We start from the raw sequence: 20,149 nt of genomic DNA on the forward strand, positions 1-20,149 counted from the left end.
GCTGTAGTAAATGAAACTTATCTGCTTATCTTTGGGCTTAAAATGTAAGAAATAAATGTGTAAAATTACAGAAAAGGCTTTGGTAGCTCATTGCACAGACTGTCCAGTAATCCTTTCTTTCTTTCTTTCTTTCTTTCTTTCTTTCTTTCTTTCTTTTTTTTACTGTGGACCCATTGTGAAAACCAGAAATTCCTCATAAATGTCTTTAGCAGATATTGAAAAAGTGTTATCTTCTCTCATTTACTAATTACTTTCATGCAGCGTGAACCTCCATGGGGGAAGTCTTTATCAGTAACAAAAGCTGTAAAACCAAAAGTACAGTTAAAATTTCAAAACTGGTGCCCTCCTTCATTGAATTGGAGTCTCCCGACAGGTCTTGTGTTTGAACCTCTGAGTAAAAAGATTACCCCGCTATATAACCATGTATCAACATTCCCTTGAATTTATAGCACTTTGGATGGGAGTGGATACTTTACACGTGTATAGTAATAAAGGTACTTGTTATCTAACATCACCGAGGTCCAATAAAATTTCACAACAACCCAAACTCAGACCTTATGCCTTTGAGGCCTGGTCACAAAGCAGCTTGGCTACTGATGATTGATTAGCTGTTTCTGTTGCCTTAAACATTTAGACTTTGAACAAGATTTCTTCTGATATGGCGTGTAATTCAGCTGATTAAATAATGTGTTCTGCCAGCCAAACTGACATACCTGACTTGCTCAATGACAAACTTGGGAGGTCTCAGACCGATGCTTAAGAATGTCAAGTGACAGTCAGTCTTGAAGCATGAATGTCACACTGTCTGTGTGTGAGCTTGATTATTGGGAGTGCCGTCTCTTGAATGGTCATAGGTATGAAAGGTGCATAACATCCATGGGTGTGACAACACAATACTGATAGGTGAAATCCTCCTAGTAATAGCGACAGTACGAGAGGAATGCAGACTATCCAGACCTGAATTAAAGGTTAAAGCAGTCTGAAGCAAAGATTTTAAAAGACACATTTTTGAAGGAAATACCCTCTCAGCTATGATTATGATTTGTCTTTAACTAGCTGAACTTGTCTGCATATTAATGAGCAGCTTGAGAACCCTCAGATTCATTTCCTTAGAGTTCGAGATGTCTCTGCTCTCTTTGCAGTCTTTACAACGTTTAAGTAAAAGATCAACACTGGGTGGCGCTAGAGCTATAATGATAGAAATTATTTTCCAGGTTGCTTAGCTACGTGGAAATATATAAATGTGAGACAAGTTGCTCAAGGCAAAACATGTCCTTAAGATTTACTGTTAGTGAGTCAGAAGAAAAGAATAAATATAACCTGTGCTATCAAGATGACTGAAAGAGTTAGTTGTAAATATGAACTGTCAATACCAAACAGATAAATGCAGAAGCTACTTTCAGCTGCCCCTTTAGTCACAAAGTGTCACAGGTCTCTTGAATTTTGTAACGTGCAACAACTGCACTATTTAGAAGAAATTCAATCGTAAAAATCATATAATAATGCAGTGAATGCATTTCACTCTAATCCGAGCAATTTGAACATAAGAGGTTTGAGTCAACATCAGCACTTTCATTCAAGCATAAATGAGGCACATCGATGTGTGCGAGGAACCAATTAATTTCCTCTCCAGTCATGTAGAGAAACACATTAGGAGTCATTAGCTGCCATTAGAAACACAGTCCTACTGGGGTTTAGATCGTTAATATTCTCAATGAATGAAAAGAAACAAAATACGACAGATGCTTGAAAAAGATTACGCACGTTTGAAACTAATTGCTTGAACTTTAAACACCACATTTCATTTCCCAGGATGAATGAAGGCTGACATAGTTCTATCCATATAGTTGATTTTGTCAAGGCACATTATGTCAGGTCAATACTGATGATGCTGAGACACTATGATATAAGGAGATCAGAGTTAAAACGTAAAACGTAAAACCTAACAACCTACTTAGACTCTAATAGTAGCTCCATCTCCTGTGTGTGTGTGTGTGTGTGTGTGTGTGTGTGTGTGTGTGTGTGTGTGTGTGTGTGTGTGTGTGTGTGTGTGTGTGTGTGTGTGTGTGTATCTGAGGCGGCTGGATATCGTCTCTGTCAGCTCTGCTCATGTTTGTGTCCTATATGGACTTCTACTCTGCCCAGGCATGCCTGCCCCTCCTCCCTGTATTTACTGTAACTGGCCAGAGCTGAGAAAACCAGGGGTTAATAAGGGAGCAGCCTCTGGATGCGACTGCATCTTCAATACCGAATCATGCTCTTTTCATAACCTGCCACGTAGAGACCATTACAACTGCTATGATGCACTTCAAGAGAGCTGCTTTTCACTTCTAATATTTCACATGACAGCTGTGAGAACACAATTCTTCAGGTTTTGTCATGGCAGATGCATGCTGGCACTCTGACACTGATAATCTCTGGATGCTTTCTCGGTTGCTATGAGAAGAGACAGTAGACCTACCTCTCTCTTGTCATTGGGCCACTGCAATACTGTGCAGCCAATAAAGCACCACTAGGGCCTGTGTACCCCTTTGTCATTCTTTCTCGCTCTCTCTCCCTAAATAAATGCATCACCCCTCCACCTGCACAGACATTTAAAGGGAATGCAGCGAAGCATGTTTGAAACATGACCTGGTAATTGCATCATCCGTTGCTATATCATACATGAAAGTATAAACACCTGTTTCCTTTTCCACCTTATACTGCAGTAGGGTGTTTTTTTGGCCTTTGCTTCCATTTTGATGTTACCCAACAGAGTGTTTCTCCTTTTTTCTTTTTCTTTTTTATCTCTCTCCCTGCAGCTCCCCTGCACCCCTGTGTCACCCTTTAAAATATTGCCATCACCATCGCAATCTGGGTAATGCATAGCTGACGCACTTCGGTAATGTGCAGCGTTACTCTGAGGCAGTAATGAGAAGATAAAACAACCACACTCAGTGAATAATCCCCCCACAGCAGCACGGTGAAGATCAATTAAGAGGGACGGCAGATCGATAACTGCAGTCCTGGTGCCAGCTAAGGAGAAGTTCAAGAAGGTAGATCAAAGGGCAGGGTTCACAGCTACACAGGGTTCACTGTGTAAATGGAGCAATGCTAAACGGAATAGTGCAGCACGCAAAAAAAAAAAAAAAAAAAAAATCAAAGCAGTTTTAAAAATATGCAACTCTGTTTTTAAAGGCCACTCTTATTGCGGACAACGATTCCAAGAGCAATCCATCTGTGTATTTGTGTGTGCCAATTTTAGATCAACCTGGGAGGGGCCCTTGCTGTATTGACTTCTACAATTTAAATGTCCACAATCCAACTGTGCACAGTGTTCAAAAAATAGCCCTGCGGATTTGCCTTTGATCTATGAGGCCGTCCTTAGCCTCGACGATTATTTATCTGATGTAAAAAAGAAAAGTGAACTACGCATTTGCAGCGATTGTGTAAACAGAGAAGTAATTGATCAGCTAAATCAATGATAGCATCGCTCGGTTCAGACGTATGAAAATATCCCGGCATGCTGGCGACGCAAGGCTCGGCCAGGGAGGGGAGGGATGATGGAGCTAAGATGGCAGCCCAACTGAGGGTGCTGCCTCTCCGGGGTCAAGAAATATTCAAGAAACGAAGCAAAAAACGAAACTCGACAATGCGATTTTTCTAAATGAATGCTTTCGTTTCTGCTTTTTCGCGAGAAATTTCAGTTATGATTTGAGAGGATCATCCTTGGAGTCGAGCACCGTGTTGACGCTGCGGCCGGATCGCAAGACTACACTGGGTTTTTAGCTGCACCACCAGATTGGCTACAATTTGCGCTTATAACCGCTGAGGACCGTGGATGCTCGTTGTTGTTTTTTCGCAGCTCGTAGCGGACAAATGATGTGACATGTGGCGGATACATCGACACGTGGATTGCGTCTGATGGCTAGAGATTATTTGGCTGTGATATCTTTTGTGTGATATATACATATATATGCATTGTTCTGCAAAACGATGATGTGTGCTGCTGCGGCAGCGGCCGCCGGTGGTGGGATTCTGCCCTCCTTATCGCCGTCGATGGGGCTGGGTGTCAGGGTCATTTCTGGAGCAGGAGCCGACCTCTCCACCGTCGGTTCGGGGATGGGTTCTTGCCCGACACCCGGAGTCCAGTCGGATTGTCGGACTCGGTACCAGCTTTTACTCTCAGGACGAGCCCTGGCGGAGAGATACAGACGGATTTATACCACCGCCATCAACGATAAAGAGCAAGGGATAAATCAAGGAAGGTGAGCGGATAAAATGAAATCAAAAATATCGCGGAGGCTGGGCTGTCATTCGTAGGGCTAACCAGGCTAACGAAGCTAAGAGTAACCCTTGCTCAGCGGTGCGTCAGTAAATACCAATGAGCTAACTTCCACGCATATTTCTTATTATATATGGTTTTGGTTGCATCTCATATTTTGTCACACAAGCGCGTGTTTTAACTACGGGTAGTATTTCAGGAACTCCATAATTTGTTTGCGGGGTTAGCTTGCTAGGTAGCAATTTTGACTTCGACTTCCTTAGCTTATGGGAGCCATCTAAGCTAACGTTACGTTAGTTCACCCTGATGCGAGGGCTTTGCATTCCCGGTGCAAACTGCTTCGGCTATGAACTGACACACTGTGACTAAAATGCAAGCTTTTTCTACTCGAGACATGTCCACTAGAGAAAAACCTCTCTGTGGGGTGGGTTCGCGTCCAAAACGAGCTAGCCGGCTAGCTGTCATGGGAGTAGTTTGTGATGTTTTGAGTGAGGTGCGATCCGGCTAAATGCAAACATGCGCCCCACTTGTGTAATATATTTGTTTACTTATGTGTTTATTTATTTATTAAACTGTCACTTTACTTCATTGTCACCCATTATTACCGGCCAAGTAGTGGTGTTGTGTGTCTAATTAGGCCCAACGGCGTCATTGTGAGCTAGCTATTGGGAGCATCCGACCTTTCACCAGGTTACCTTAACTTAAACCGGTTAAAGGCAGAGGGGAAAAAAAAGTCACGAGGCTGACTTTGGCTTGCTGTGTATTTAAAAAATAAACAACAAACAAACTCAAAACAGTAACTGCTTATTGCTACTGTGCTCACACTTGTTTGAAACGTGAGCCGTGTTTGGGTGAGGATGTGTGGGGAATTTGCTGAACTCATTTGCTGTTCTAGCATAAGCGGGTAATACACTTACGTCATTCTAGTAAGTCAGGTTGTAGACTGAATAGCTGGATCATCGCTGCATCCTCCCCTCACAAATCCAATTGCTGTTCTCAGTGTGTACAATGGTTGCTTCAACCAAGGACCAACATAATGCTGAACGCTACTCTGTTTTTATAAACAAATGTTGAATTAATTGGTGTATATGAAGGAGCAGGCAGAAGAAAATCCTCAGTCTGTCTAGTTGGTTGCTCATGTCCTTTTCAACTAACATCTGCCACCAGTTGTTTATTTAAAAAGTGCTTATTTAAGAAGTTGCTTATTTAAAAAGTCATAGGCATGCTCAGTTGGCCTGTTTTGGAAGCTCTTTGGAGAAAGTTGCTAAAAAGGAGTATCTGGATCAGCCTTGATTGAGACCTGATATCATGCTATTTGTATGGTGCTGGAAAGCAATATTCAGCTATGCTATTAAGTTAAAAAAAATAGGACACTTAAAACCTGTAAATATTTTATGCTTTTTTTTGTAGTGAGTAACTGTGGTGACTAATTTTAGTGGTGTTTCTATTTCTAGCTTCGTATTACATCTTATTGACAGGTGGATTTGTAAGAGAGACTGGCCACAAAAAGTCACTGCAAAACAGATTTCAGTGACAGCTCAAAGGCATCAAAGGGGAATTTCTGCAGAAACAAACTAGTGCCTATTTTGGGAAGGTTTGATATGAGAGGCAACAGTGAATGTGAATTTCCTGACGCACTTATGGCGGTTAAGCAAGATGAACTGTGCTTATAGATCTCTTTGCTCGCTCTGCAGAGTGAAACAAAAATGAAATCGACACAGCTGTGTGGGACGTTAGAAAGAATTTAAGATTTTGACAATGAAATAGTTTGAAACCTTGCATGAAGAAGAATTGTTTACCTTCCCTCATGTCCGAAGTGTTACTATGTGCTGTCTTTTTAAGTACAATGTTGACCTTTGCTTTAAAAATAAAGTGATCCAGTTGTGCACATTTCATTTTTACACTTCCACCTTTGGATGATAGCTTGAGCAAGCTTCTACATCGTTTGAATGTTAACAAGAAGTCCAGAGTTTTTGCTTAAAAAGAGCACAGTTTTGCATAACTAACGGATCACTGTTTGCTTCCAGGGGAAAGAAGGCATTGAGTAAGAAGAAACTTAAAAGGCGACAGAAGGTCAAGTCAAAAGTCAAATCAAGAACAAAGGTAAGAGGCACTTTAATGTCTAAAAGCTGTTAGGCAATATTAAACTTTGACTTGGACAACCTTTGCTGTACTTGTAAATCCTTAATTCACATTGCTACTACTCTGTAAAAAGTAGTAGGAAATAATCACTCATAACCCTCTCAGTGCTCCTTAAAATATTTAATAAGCATAACACATACTTTATGTATTTCAATTTCTCTCCTCGTGTGACTGAAAACATCAGTTTTATTTCGTAACTTCCATGTTTGCAAATGTGTTGGTATGTCTTTTTAGCTGGCTTGACTCTATTGAACGAATTGAACAGATTAAGGATGAGATTAAAGGCGAGATTAGCTCCTGTGTTGTCTGGAGGGTATTTGGCACAAACATTGTTTTTCGTTAAGTCGGGGCCGATCGGGCATCAGTAAGCCCGTCCACACAAGAAGCTGACGTGGTGGATAGGCGGAATGAGAGACACATGGGAGTGGCTCTGACTTGTTCATGATGGCCTGTTGCCGAGCAACCTAATGTGTTCCACATCTCCACGGCAACTGTTTCCTGCTTCAGTCTCCTCCTTCCAAAGAGGGATCCTAGCCTGCATCAGATGATGCTGTTGTGTTTCTCTTTCAGGTGGAGACCTTGCAGGGCCAGCATTTGTTAACAAATCCTGAGATTTATACATTTTGACCTTGGACTGCTCATCTTTTTTTGTCCTACAAAACCATGAGTTCCTGCAGTCTGCCTTTGGTGCTGTTCAGTCCCAGTTAACTCGACTTAAGTTGACTTTTTATTGCATAAAAACTGCATTTTCTTCACTCAGTTGTAAAGTTGTCCAACTCTTGGTTTCTGTGGTTTTTGTTTGTAACAATTTTTGCTGCCCTCTTGGCCAGGTCACTCCTTAAAAACAAACAAAAGGTGTGAAACTCAGTGAGACCTAATAACAAAATCTGCAATAAGCACAGTCACCTTTGATTATGTCTCATGTTATTATTTTTTTTTAATTTATTTTTTCTCGTGTTTGATAGCTTGGTCTCCTTTCATGATTTCTTGTATATTTCTTAGACTTTTTTAAAAATTATGTTTTTGAGGAGCTTACAGGCATAAGCAACAGAGATTAACATGATAATAGCAGAAGAGAAAAGAGGCTTTACTCTGACTTCTTTCGTCATCTTTCTCCTCAAGTGTTCCAGACAAGCAATCCAGCGTAGAGTGGCCGAGTCAGCTCAGGTTGAATTGCTCACAACGCTATAAGATATTCTGTGTGGTAGGCAAGGCTGGCTGGCAGGGAGGCATAAAAATGTGGGCTGTTACTCTGGCAGTCGTGCTCTATTTGTATGTGTTGTGCTCACTCTTGCTCTTTCACGCCTCTGACACTCGTGTAGTCAGACAAGAGCGTGGTTTGAAAGCTTTTCTCTCCCCCCTCCCTGTCTGCTTCTGTGCTTACAAACGTGAAAGTAGAGTGAGCATAAAGCCAGAGCATAAACACTTATCATCCTAATGAAGAGGATGATGTAATGTCTTGTGTACAGTGAAATGTGTTTTCTGTGCCATTTAGAAAAACTGTCATTATAATACCAACATAATGGTGCAAAGTAATACATTGAAAAGAATACTGTCAAACTTGTATAATAATGTCTTATTAAAGACAAACACGGGCAGTGAGCATGAGACATTTCATTCAGTGGATTTAAGAGATGTGAGGGCTTTCTAAATTAGTCATGCTATGGCAGATAATGTGATGCTGTCTTTGTACACTAGGAACTCCGCTACCTGTGTCACACACCACAGGTGATGTAGTGTTCTTGCAACAGTTCTTTTTTTTGTGTAAGTAATACTTTAATGATTTCAAAGAAAGGAATGCCTAAAACATCACATCTAAATAATATATCCTAAGGTTATATTCATATACAACTATTCTGCACTTGCAAGATACAGTTTGGAAATGTCCATAAAGAGCACATTTCCAGTTCAGAATATTCAGACCGTTGCATCTGCAAACTATTTCCAGCTTTCTCAGGTGGTTTGTGAAATAATGCAAGTGCTGGGGAAGGTTAGGCATCTAAAACCTGGATTGAATTCATTTAAAAAATGAATGAATGAATAAATAAATGTGAAGGAAATAAAGTCTGGGGACTGTTGAGAGTTAATGTGTTTGTCCCAGTCCTCAATTGCATGTACTTTAGTTGCCGCACTAAATAAATGTGACCGCTTCCTGTATTTGAACTACTTTTTGACATTGTAGCTGTATGAATGTTTTGATACATGGGAAATGTGAAATAATTTTGACGAATGACATGGCAAATATAATCAATAGCGTCTCTATTTCTGCACGCATTTCAGCAAACGAAGAAGAAATAAATACCACAGCACATTAATGTGCATAAAGTATCAAAATGGAAAGGAAGTGATCAAATGTCACCAGTAGGTGTGGGTAGCTGGGCCATATTATTTGGGTTAATACTGGTTAAAAACAAAGGAGGTTATAAGGTGTTATCAGAGCAAAGTAATAATTCCCTGGGCAGGATGACAACACAATCCCAGACATGTCTGAGAATGAGAGCAGTGCATCAACCTCGAGTGACAATTTAGTACCTAAAAAAAAAAAAAAAAAGAAAGAAGGCATGCCCTTCAATAAAGCACAGTATTTTGCCAAATATACAATAAAGCTTTTCTAGCTAAAGGTGAAAACAACAAACTTGTTTGACCACTTAAGTCAAAAACACACGGTTCAGTATATCCAGGCTCTGAAGGGATGTAAAAGGGGGGATGATAGAACTGGTGATTGACCTAAAAGTAAACTAGTGACTCAATCAAGCGTTGCTGGAGCGCTCCTGTCAAAAGGAAGAGCAAACGTGGATGGAAACTAATGACATGGTTGTGTGGTGGAAAAGGAGGGCTTTAGCAATTAAAAGCTGGAACCAAGAAAAAACCAGGTGGAAAATATTTTTCAGTCTTAATATGTGACAGTATTGCGCAATTCTTGAATGGTTACAAGGAGATGTCACTTTAGTCATGGTTAAAATAAAACGTTAAGATGCTATCTTACTACTTTTGTGCCTACATTACATTTGACTTATTCTGTGACACTGCATATAATGCTGTGTCACTACTATTTCTCTGTAATGCTGCTGGCACTTTGAAGCAGTAGATTCACATTTTGAATGAGGTACTCTGTCATCAATGACAGCGGCTCATTGGAAAAGAAGGCTGGAAGATGGCCTTCATTTCATTTGGACTAATAAATGCTACTGCCGTGCAAGCTTCAGTAATTGATAAAATGTTGTCCAGTATTTTCTATATCATCATAAATATAATTATAGCAAAGTTCCTTAAATGTTGAATTTTGAGGCTGTTTCCCATCACTGATCTGTTTATTACAAAAAGGTCTATATCAATCTTAATCACAGATTTTTGTAGAAAGTCTGTCTAGAGATTTCCTGTTTGACTTCCTCAAAATTGAACAAAAGCAATTCTGCAAATTCATTTTTCTTTTTAATAAATATTGTAGGCTGAAGCGTCATTGCTCATTTCCTTCTTTGGGGAATGTGCTGACAGAACTAAATACCTCAAATCAAAGATGCTCTTTGAGCTGATGATTGATCTTATTTATGATACTATGTGCAACCAATAGGAAGAAACTGCAGGACAAAGCCAGAAAACATGATGACAATGATCAGCAAGTATAGCACCACACATTCGATTTAACATGTGTAGTGGAGGCACCTCTGATTATAAAGTTAGTGCAGTCCTAGAGAGTTGATATTTCTTTTGTTAATGCTTCCTGCATAAATTGCTGATTGAGACATTTCACCCTAATCACAAATGTAAATCACTGGTAGGTAGGCTTGGATGTCTAGCAGACAGAGGTGATCTGTCAAAAGACCAGGGACGTGGTATAAAACCTGATTAATGGGTTAGCAAGGTATGCTGAATTTCATGTCAGAGTTTACATTGTTGGAAGTAGCTGAAGATAGCTCTCACTTAATCTGGCTAGATCACCATGGTAACTGATGGTGGACACATAAGCTGGTTTAAAATTCACAGCTTATTTTATTTTTTTCTGTCTTTCTGATCAAATGCTACATCAAAGGCCACCTTTTAGCACGTACAGATTCTTGAGTTAAAAAGCTTGAGTTAAAACAGACAGTTGCTAGGCTGACTGGGGTTTGGTTTGAACTTGTTTTAGAGTACATCTGTTGGGAAATTCATGATGCTATGGACTAAAAGTCAGGATACCTTGTCTTCAATTTATCTTTCATCTGTGGTCCATGACTTCTTGTTGCTCAGTAAAGGGTTGGTTGCAGTAGCTTAGGACTGCTAATGTATTGCAAACATATATGGAAATTCTATACCACTCTCCATGATGGTGCTCTCCACACTGCTCTCTCAAATGGCATGAAATGATGAGTAATGCTTCTGAAAAATTTAATTTATCATTATACTGCTGCGGCTCTTGTAGTGATGGTGTAAAAAGCTATTTTGGTGAAGTGTGCTGCATGTGAACCCACAATATTGAGTTTGGCTGCTACTTCAAATATGTCTCAAAGCCTAGTGCTGTCATACAGAGATGAGCTGCAGAAGTAACAGTTAAAAATTAAATAAAAGCTACTGCAATTGCTTTATGTAGATGGAGACATGTCTATAGCGATCAGAACGTATTGTTTTGATCATATAAATCATTTTTATTCACATAATTGATACAAGATATAACCACATTTTTTTTTTTTTTTTTTTTTTTTTTTTTTTCCCCCTTCTTTTTTGTATTTAAGAACATTTATAAAGTAACAAACTGTAGGTACGACTTTATGTTGTAATTTAAGTACCTCTTTGCACTAAAGATTTTGGTTTCTTTTATCTAGCATTAACTCCAAATCTTTGAATTACATTTAATCAGATGACCATCTAGTCTAATAACGTCTTCATGCTTATTAATATAGGGTTGAAGCTTGAACGGTTTGGAAGCAAGACACAAAAAAAATTGTATAAATATTAATCAAACAATAAATGTCTTGGTATCCAGTTCTTGTAGAGACAGGCCAAAACTGCTGAGCTTCTTGCATTAAACCCTCAGCTTCAGCTTGCAGGATTTTGATGTACCTTACCCTTCGGTTTTTACTTTATCTCCTCAGAAATCATATTTTCCTTGCTTCATGGGTTGTTACAGTCTTCTGTGTTCAAAAAGGCTTTAAGTGCTCCGTGCAGACAATGTGCTCCTTTGTAAATACTGCACAGTCACTTGGTCACAAGAGGCTAGGTAGGAAAGCAGGAGACATAAGTGTTAGATGAGGGCTGGAGGCTGATTTGAGCTGAAAATGAATGACCTTTCTTCCTAAATAGATGACATCACCCTCTGTGACGGTGATGCCAAAAGCGCAACACTGGGAGAGAGGGACAATCGATCAATGTGATTCTCTAGAGGTTGCCTCAGGACTGTAGATCAAAATGCTTTGCTTGGTGGGATGGTGAAAGCTTATCAGTTAGTTTATCAAGTTTCTCTGTGAGCTGTAGTTTCTCCAGTGATTATTTGGATTGGAGTCCTTAATCTTTGATGTAATGATTAGGATGCAAATTCTCCCTGTTGACTGGTCCAACTCGTTTACATCAGTGATGGCTGACTTGATATTACAAACAGCACTTAGTGTAACACAATTAAACAACATGCAAGAGGCACCATCAGCAAGACTTCTCTAAAATGTCTTTTTGTTTCTAATCCCAGTAGGCATGGGTAGAGATTGTAGACTGTTTGCCTGTTCAGTGTTAATAATTGAACCTTTTAATTATAATTGTGTAACATAATGAGGATTTTTAAAAATATTTTTAATTGAAGAATTATCTGCTTTAAATTTCTCACCTCACTGCACAACAGTGATGATTTACGTTTATTATTATCTTTTTATTTATTTTTTTAGAAATAACTTGGCCATGCCAGCTTATTTCATTTGTCGTCTGTCTCTTGAGTGCCTTTTAAAACTTTAATTTCACCACCTTTTTTGTTGCAAAGACATCCTTAAGCATTTTTTCAGTTTAACTTTTAAGTTCAGCTCGAACTAAGTGGACTAAAGGACATGTTTGCGCACTGTTTATGCAGAATATTGTGTAATTAATTTTGCAACCGCGAAAATGGTCTTGAGCGGTTCTTGAAATTGGGAAACGCTCGCCTAGTCTGTACAAAGCAAGTGTCCTTAGGAGTCTGAAGCAGAATGAAGAGTTCTTTATTTTCACAGTCACCACGTGAGAGGACGGTGATGGAACTAACCGTGTAAATATGGTGTTCAGCAGACGTCTTACACTCCCAATTTATTTTGGTTATATAATTTTGTTTCAACTTGCATGTAATAGAAAACATCTGCACAGAGTCCCTGAGGTGTAGATTTCGGGAGATTTTCTCTGAGGGATTCTTACCTCATTTGTTGTGGTCAGTAGGCAATGTGCTTTAGAAGTGGGGAGGGTATCGTCAGTGGGCCAAATTAAATTCCTTCTAAAGTAACTGAGTCATGAGGTACACAAAGGAGGAATGGATTACCTACTTGTCAATGTACAGCAGTTATTTTACTGTACCAAAGTGTATTGAATTTTACTATAAATATTGATGTTACAGTTTATAAATGTGGTTTATAATGAGGATTTTCTAACCGACCCTCCTCACTCTTGTTTCCACACAGGCCGAGAGTCTAGATGGAGCACTCTGCGTGCCAGACATCAAGCTACACAGCAACCCTTCTGCATTCAATGTCTACTGCAACGTGCGGCACTGTGTGCTGGACTGGCAGCAAAGAGAGGCCTCCCTGGCGCTGGCCTCCAGGAGCTCGGTACAGAGCGGCGACTCAGACAGCGAGGAGGAGGAGGAGTACCGCGAACCAGCCGTGAAGCTGCCAAAGGTATAAGCAGGGAAGAGCAATATCAGCCGCTTATGTTGTTGTTAGCTGCACTTCCTACTAAAGCGAGCCAGCGTATTCTTTTGATGGATCTGTGAGATCCTTTAGGGCTTATCGTTTTTATTGTCATAATTGAGGTTTGTGTTACCAGAGATTTCAAACAACCCCCACCCCAAATCCTGTGAGGCTTCCCCAACTATGTCCTTTTCTCCGTGTGCCTGTTAGAAGAATAAATTCACTCTGTGCCCCTGCTGTTGCCGGGCTGACATTTACACCTGGGAGCAAATTTTACAGTTTGATTTCTAATAAAACTGTCTAAATTAGTTTTCTAAATCTGCATGACAGAAAATTTTTGCTCAATGAAAATACTTGCATCTTATGAATACTGAGTGCTGCTGCTCCCTCGTTCACAGCATTTTTGGATTTGACTTTTTTTTTTAATATTACTATTATTTTTATTTATTTTTAAAAACCAGATGCCCATTATGATGCAATCCTCTCAGGGATTTGTCTCCTTCTGGTCCCGATCTAGTGATCTTTCACTCTTTGTTTCACACTTCATTGTTTAAAAATAATCCTGACTAATCAGTTTTGTTAAGATAAATGTTGTTTTATCATTGATACCTATGAAATGATTGGTATTGATGATATATTTGCCAATTTGATCTTTAATTTCAGCTCAATAACGGTGGCTAACAAACACTGTGATCGTAAGCGTCAGTGAAGTCTCAGCTACAAAAATCTTGAAAGTCTTTTTAAAAAATATTATGTGTTGTGCAATTTTCCATTAGTTTTTTCGTGCTGTGCCATTTGTATCCTCCTGTACATTAAAAAAAAAAAAAAATCCATTATACTATATTCGTTACACTGATTTTAAGCTTTCACAAAACAAGTTCTTCAATGAGACAAGAAAGGACATTTGAATCATTATGTGATTCCCTAACAAGCAATTCTGAGAGAGGAATGCCTTCCACTTTTCTCCACATAGCCAAGTAGGTCTGTCATTATACAAAATCTAAGTCCTTCGTAGTCCTCTGCATGCTGTGGGGCCCTGATCAGATGTAGTGGCATTGACTGTAAACATCCACTTCAAACCTTTTAGGGCATGCTCATCTGTTTGTTTTAAAATATATAAAAGAAAGCAATTTAACTTGGAGTGCGTTGTTGATTAGCTCATAGAAACTGTGTTCCTTTGGTGTATCTGCAGATCATTGGCATTGGCCTGTGTGGGGTTTTTGAGCTGATAAAAGAGACTCGGTTCTCTCACCCTCTGCTGTGCCTGCGTAGCCTGCAGGCCTTGCTGGACATGCTGCAGGGACAACAGCCTGAGGGCTTCCAGACTGAGCCACCTGATGTGTTAGGTAAAGCAGTATGTGTACTGTCTAATGCATTCCAATGTAATTAGCATATTGTATTTGAAGTATAAAATGCTTATTTTTAGTTTGAATCTACCAAATATATAACGTTTGTTATTATTACTTTGTTCAGCCATCTTTAGATATTACACTTTAATTGTTTCCTCAAATGGCCAACCTTCCAACCATTTGTTTTGCTTTGCCAGAGTCTCTTTTCCAGTTGTTGTTGGAGACCACGGTTCGGAGCACAGGACCCAATGACCCAACGGGACAGGCCATCACTGCGCTGTCCTGTGCCTGCCTCTTCAGTCTGGTGGTGGCCTGGGGAGACACGGGGAAGATCCTCCAGGCAGTTTCTGCCATTCTTACAAATAATGGCAGTCATGCCTGCCAGACAATACAGGTAAGCAACTAATTCAAACAAATTTGACTGATTGTACACGTGTGTCTTAACTCTTTTTACATGTCTACGATTCATTTTCGAAATCAAAGACAATGTAAGAAGAGTGTCAGTCCACTCTAGTCTTTGTACTTTTTTGTTATGCGTTTCTAGAACAAGTGCATTCTGAGATTTCACAATATTTAAATGATTATCTGTTTAAATCTCAGTCAGATGTCTTGGAAGTAGACATTTATGTGATCCTCTTTGGTTAAGCACAAGCTGGAATCCGTTGAATATGATCTTTTCAGTTTCTAAACATTTTCCACCAGAACATGTAACCCTTCTCTCATGTGCTCCATATTTGTAAATATGGTTTTGATTACCAAAGTGCATGCTGAAGTGGATAAAGTAACCTGGCTCCATGCGTTTCTCAGTGCAGGGAGTCTCAGGGCAGTGTCTGGACAGCACAAATTGAGTTTTGGAAAATGTCAGGCTGCTCTGATCTCCGGTTTGATTATTTTACCCTGACTGCATTCTTCCGCCAATTAGGCGTTCTTCTGTTTGCTTCTGTCCATAGCTTGTCTTTTGCACTGTTTTTTTTTTTTTTTTTATTTCCTCTGCTCTATACCAAGCTGTTCTTTCGAATTCTTTGCCAAGTTGAACAGCAAGTGCTGATAAGTGGAAAGGGTTTGTGACTGAAAACATACTTCTCCTTTTTCTGCATTTGGATGCAATTTCCACATGTGATTGAGGCATAGCGGGACTTGTAGGCTCACACATTTTATCCTATATAAACACTGGGCTGTTTTTGTTTTTCCCCTTCTTTGCTTATCTTTTATGTATTAACTGGATTATGAATCATCACAATGGCAGTCAGGCTTTTTGGGAAATGTGGGTCTGTTCTGTTTCTTTTTTTCTTTTGTGTTTGTTTGTCTTTGTGTTAACAGTAAGATCAGAAGTATGTGTAATGGCTGCCATGGGAGATTGTGTGAAAATGCCACAGACAAAAAAATGTACAGGAAACTGCAAGTTTTCCTTCTTGTCTTCCTAAATCTCACCAGGTTCCCACCATACTGAACGCATTACAGAGGAGTGTACAGGCTGTTCTGGTGGGAAAGATTCAGATCCAGGATTGGTTTGGAAATGGCATCAAACGTGCAGCCTTGATGAACAAGTGGGTCCTGAAGGAGGTCACCATTGATGAAGATGAGCGCTGCCTCCTGCAGACTGATGGTTCCTTCCTGTATTTGCTCTGCAAGGATGGACTCTACAAAGTGGGCTCTGGATACAGCGGCACTGTCAGGGTGCGTAGCAAGAGCTTTGCGCAGTTATATTGCTTGAATTTTTCAAAAGCTTTCTGCAGCGTCAGAAAATGACTTGGCTTCAAAAAACTTCTAATTTTTTTATTTATTTATTTTTTAAAAATACCCAGTTTATGGAAAAAAAAATTGTTTGGAGCAACATGCTTTTTCTTCCAACTTTGTTACTGCAGTGCTTTAAAAGTGAAAATTAAGATCATTTTCATTATTCATCAAATAAACCTTTTTTGTTTTGTATGACTTTATTTAAGGCTTGTAACTGTTAGTTTTTGTCTTCTCGTGTGTATTCAATTCCTCACAGGGCCACGTGTACAACTCCACGTCTCGAATCAGAAACCGAAAGGAGAAAAGATCCTGGCTGGGCTTTGCTCAGGTGAGTAATGCAAATATTGACATGTACACATTTTTCTTACATTTTGTTGAATAAGAATAAAGAAAACGTTGAAATATGTGTATATGTGTACGTGTATGTACGTATTTATATACATGTATGTGTGTGTATATATGTACGTATACACGTGTATATAAACACGATTGGAGCTAGTCATTGACTTCATTGATAATCTGTGTTTTGTCTTCAGGGGTATTTGTTGTATCGGGACACAAGTAACCACAGTATGTCGGCCCTGAAGATCAACCCTGAGACTCTGGAGCATGAGGGGACGGTTGCAATGCCAGGTGATTTATTGACTTGTATTTAAACACCTCAATTAGGCATTAAATTTTCAGTGAACAAAATATCAGGTATATTAACCATCACATTGAATTTTGCAGGTCAGCATTCAGATGGACAGAACATCATCTTCACTGATGGAGAATATATTAACCAGATTGCAGCCTGCAAAGATGTAAGTTTAGTGTTCCTGCTAAAGCCCATCAGTATTCAGTTTTACAGTAACACACTTCATCTTTTTTAGAGTCTTAGAAGAATGTGGTGAACTTAAAAACTGAAACTGATTCAGTATGCAAAATCTATGTTTTTCCTGCATGTTTAACTAAACCCTGAAGAAGCTAGCTGTGCATCTGTACTGCTGAGTCTGCTGTAAACACAGGGGAGAGAGCTGGCTTTATTATGCACCCACTTTCTTTTTAATTCTAATGAAATTGTAGTTTTGAATTTTGAATTAAGATAGTTGCAAATTTCTTCACATTAATATAAATCTATAGTCAAGGTAAAAGGCTTTCGGTGCAGGAAGCTATCTGGTTTCCATTTGTAGTTTGCTTATAGTCCATGGTCAATAGACAAATCATGTTTGAACAGGCTTAGATTGTCCATTAACATGACAAGGCAGAGAGGCAGCGTATTTCGCCTAAATGCAGTTGTGAAATCATCTGTCAAACAACGATTTAGCTTTAAGCCTTTGAAATTTATCTGCTTTCATTAACGGTGACTGGCAGATGGAACAGGAAGTCTTGCCCTACTCATCTGATGACTACACAGGAAGCATCAAGAAACTTGCTGTTGACAACAGAAGCAACTGCTGGATTTATGGCCCTGCATTTATAGCCATTTGCATAGCTTTTAGGCTCTGCAGAAAGCAGGATTAAGGAATTCAACCAATGCAGAGGCCAGCAGTGAGGATGCTATATGTAGGCTGACTGAAAATTAGTTGAAACATTTGCAAACGGAAAAACAGCAGTGTTCGCTATGGCGTGCGATCAGATATCAAGAATACATTAAGAGAAGCAAAAAAACGGTGGCTGCTGTGGACGGTATATGTTGTTTGGTTTGCTCTGCATAGCATCTATGGATTACCAGTGGAGTACCACGCTTGGACCTTGAAGTTCCCAGATTCAAAAAACAAGTCGCTGACTCGCTCAGAGAAGCACGTCTTCCATTAGTACCTACTTGGATCGGCTCAGTGTGTTTTCCATTGCAACTGAGTACAACCTAAGTGTGTGGGGTCGTTATAACAACACGGCCAAGCATCCCGTGACATAATTTGTATGTGACATGAACGCTACAACAAAAGCAGACATCAAGGCAATGGTAGATGTGCTGATCAGTCTGACGTCACATTTTCGGATCGCTTTCAGGTACTAAAAAAAGTACCTGGTACCAGATATTACCACTTAATGGAAAACCTTAAAACCTGTGTCAGTCCGTACCAAGCCGCCCCAAGTAGGTAAAAATGGAAAAAGGGCTATACAAAGAATTGTTTTGCTTCTCTTTTGAATTGTCAAACTTGAATTAAATGGGGAAAGATGGCCACTTCATACCAGCTGGTATGAATTCTCATAGTGACAAATCATTTTTACAGGCACTTGTGCAATGACATCCTTACCTTCTTAACAGTGCTATCTGTTTCGTTTCCTTTTGTTAGTTAAAATGAGGTTAACTTTTCAACTTGACTGGACCAGTGAGGCATCTGTCCCTCCCTCACTCCAAAAAGACTCTCAGCTGATCACCAGCTGTGCCGTACAGGGGGTCCAGCTGTGTTTGTGTGTGTTGTGTATATGTGTGTGTGGCAGTGAGGCAAATGGCACCACATGTGGGTATTCTCTGGAGAGCTTAATCTCTCAAGCAGTTATCTGCATAAGCACTCTGTAATGTGAGTGGGGGAGGGGAGTCTCTGAAATCCATATATCTGCCATTGCAGCAAGGCTGTTTCTACACTAATCAAAGGGGGTGGAGTACCGCATGGGGCTCAGAAGCTATATGCATTTATAGTGATCAGCCGGCAGCTTAAACCACCTATAGTTGGAGTTTAATGATTTGAGGCCCATGTGCTCTGCTCTGTGGAAATTAAAGCACATTAGATGAGTCTGTCATTATCACCACGCAGTGAAAACCAGAATAGTCCCACGTCCCAGCATCCACCCCTCAGTTATATCCCTGTTATCTTATAATTATTTCCTCGAGGTCTTCCCATTTTTACTGTTTTCTTTTCTGTAAATCGTCACGGCCATAGTCATATGTCCTGCGCTCTGCCATGAATCAATCTGATCAAACCAGCGTGTCACGCTCTACACCATGCTATTAATATTGTCACTGAAGGGGATTTCAGTACTTCTCTCCACTAATTTATATATAAAACACAATTCTGAGTTGATTAATAAGTAGAACCTGTGAAGAATGGACAAGATTTTTTTTGCACCTAAAACTTTTTGTTTTCTGTTTGTAGTCCAAAATCTATTGACTTTATTTGAGAGGGCTTTGGCTGCATACATGTAAACAGCTATCATGAAAAGCAAAAGAGTGATTGAATGTGCTTTAATATACACAATGATGAGCAGATGGAGATAGAAGCTTTGGGCTAGATGTCCACACTAAAAGCCCCCAAAATATTGTCCGTTATCCCCAGAGGCTAAGTCAGCAGACTAGCTAATAAGTTGTAATGAATGAGTAATTGATTCTTCATGCAGTTCATTAGTTATTCACTTTGGGTGTGACCCATTGTAATGATGGGAGCAGGGATGCATTTTCTCTAAACAGAAGTGTCTTTTGTTAAATGGGCCTGGACCATACGTGACACTGTTGCAGTGTTTTGACATGAAGCTAAGCTGTGTTCTTTCCTGCAGGATGGTTTTGTAGTACGGATCTATACTATGAGTTCAGACCCGGCCCTGCAGCAGGAACTGCAGCTTAAGCTGGCAAGGAAATGTCTGCACGCTTGTGGCATCTCTCTTTTTGACCTCGAGAAGGATCTGCACATCATCAGTAAGTGATGCAAAATACAGATAATATGTGTAATAAAGCTTCACATGCTTTTGTATACCTGCTGGAAGCATTCTGCAGTATACTTGTGTTTGCAAGGTTGCAAATGTGTCAAAAATTGCTCATAACTTAATGGGATTCTTTTTTTTTAAAAAAATGGTGCACAGTACTTCCAATCCTGTCCCCTTGTGTTTTTGGCTCTAAATGCTATGTT

General features: G+C 39.7%; 1 protein-coding gene across 1 annotated transcript in view; it reads left to right on the forward strand.

Moving 5' to 3' along the window:
* Positions 1-3,417: 3,417 nt before the first annotated feature.
* Positions 3,418-20,149, forward strand: part of mycbp2 (MYC binding protein 2) — a 60,243-nt gene continuing 43,511 nt past the window's right edge. Inside the window, 10 exon segments of the mRNA XM_040005834.1 lie at positions 3,418-4,247; positions 6,292-6,367; positions 13,009-13,224; positions 14,429-14,582; positions 14,783-14,979; positions 16,020-16,262; positions 16,579-16,650; positions 16,859-16,955; positions 17,052-17,125; positions 19,800-19,938. Of these exon segments, the coding sequence (XP_039861768.1) occupies positions 3,976-4,247; positions 6,292-6,367; positions 13,009-13,224; positions 14,429-14,582; positions 14,783-14,979; positions 16,020-16,262; positions 16,579-16,650; positions 16,859-16,955; positions 17,052-17,125; positions 19,800-19,938 (1,540 nt within the window). The 5' untranslated portion in view covers positions 3,418-3,975.

The sequence above is a fragment of the Simochromis diagramma genome, unplaced genomic scaffold (assembly GCF_900408965.1).
Source record: "Simochromis diagramma unplaced genomic scaffold, fSimDia1.1 OVJJ01000501.1, whole genome shotgun sequence".
Taxonomy (NCBI): Eukaryota; Metazoa; Chordata; class Actinopteri; order Cichliformes; family Cichlidae; genus Simochromis; species Simochromis diagramma.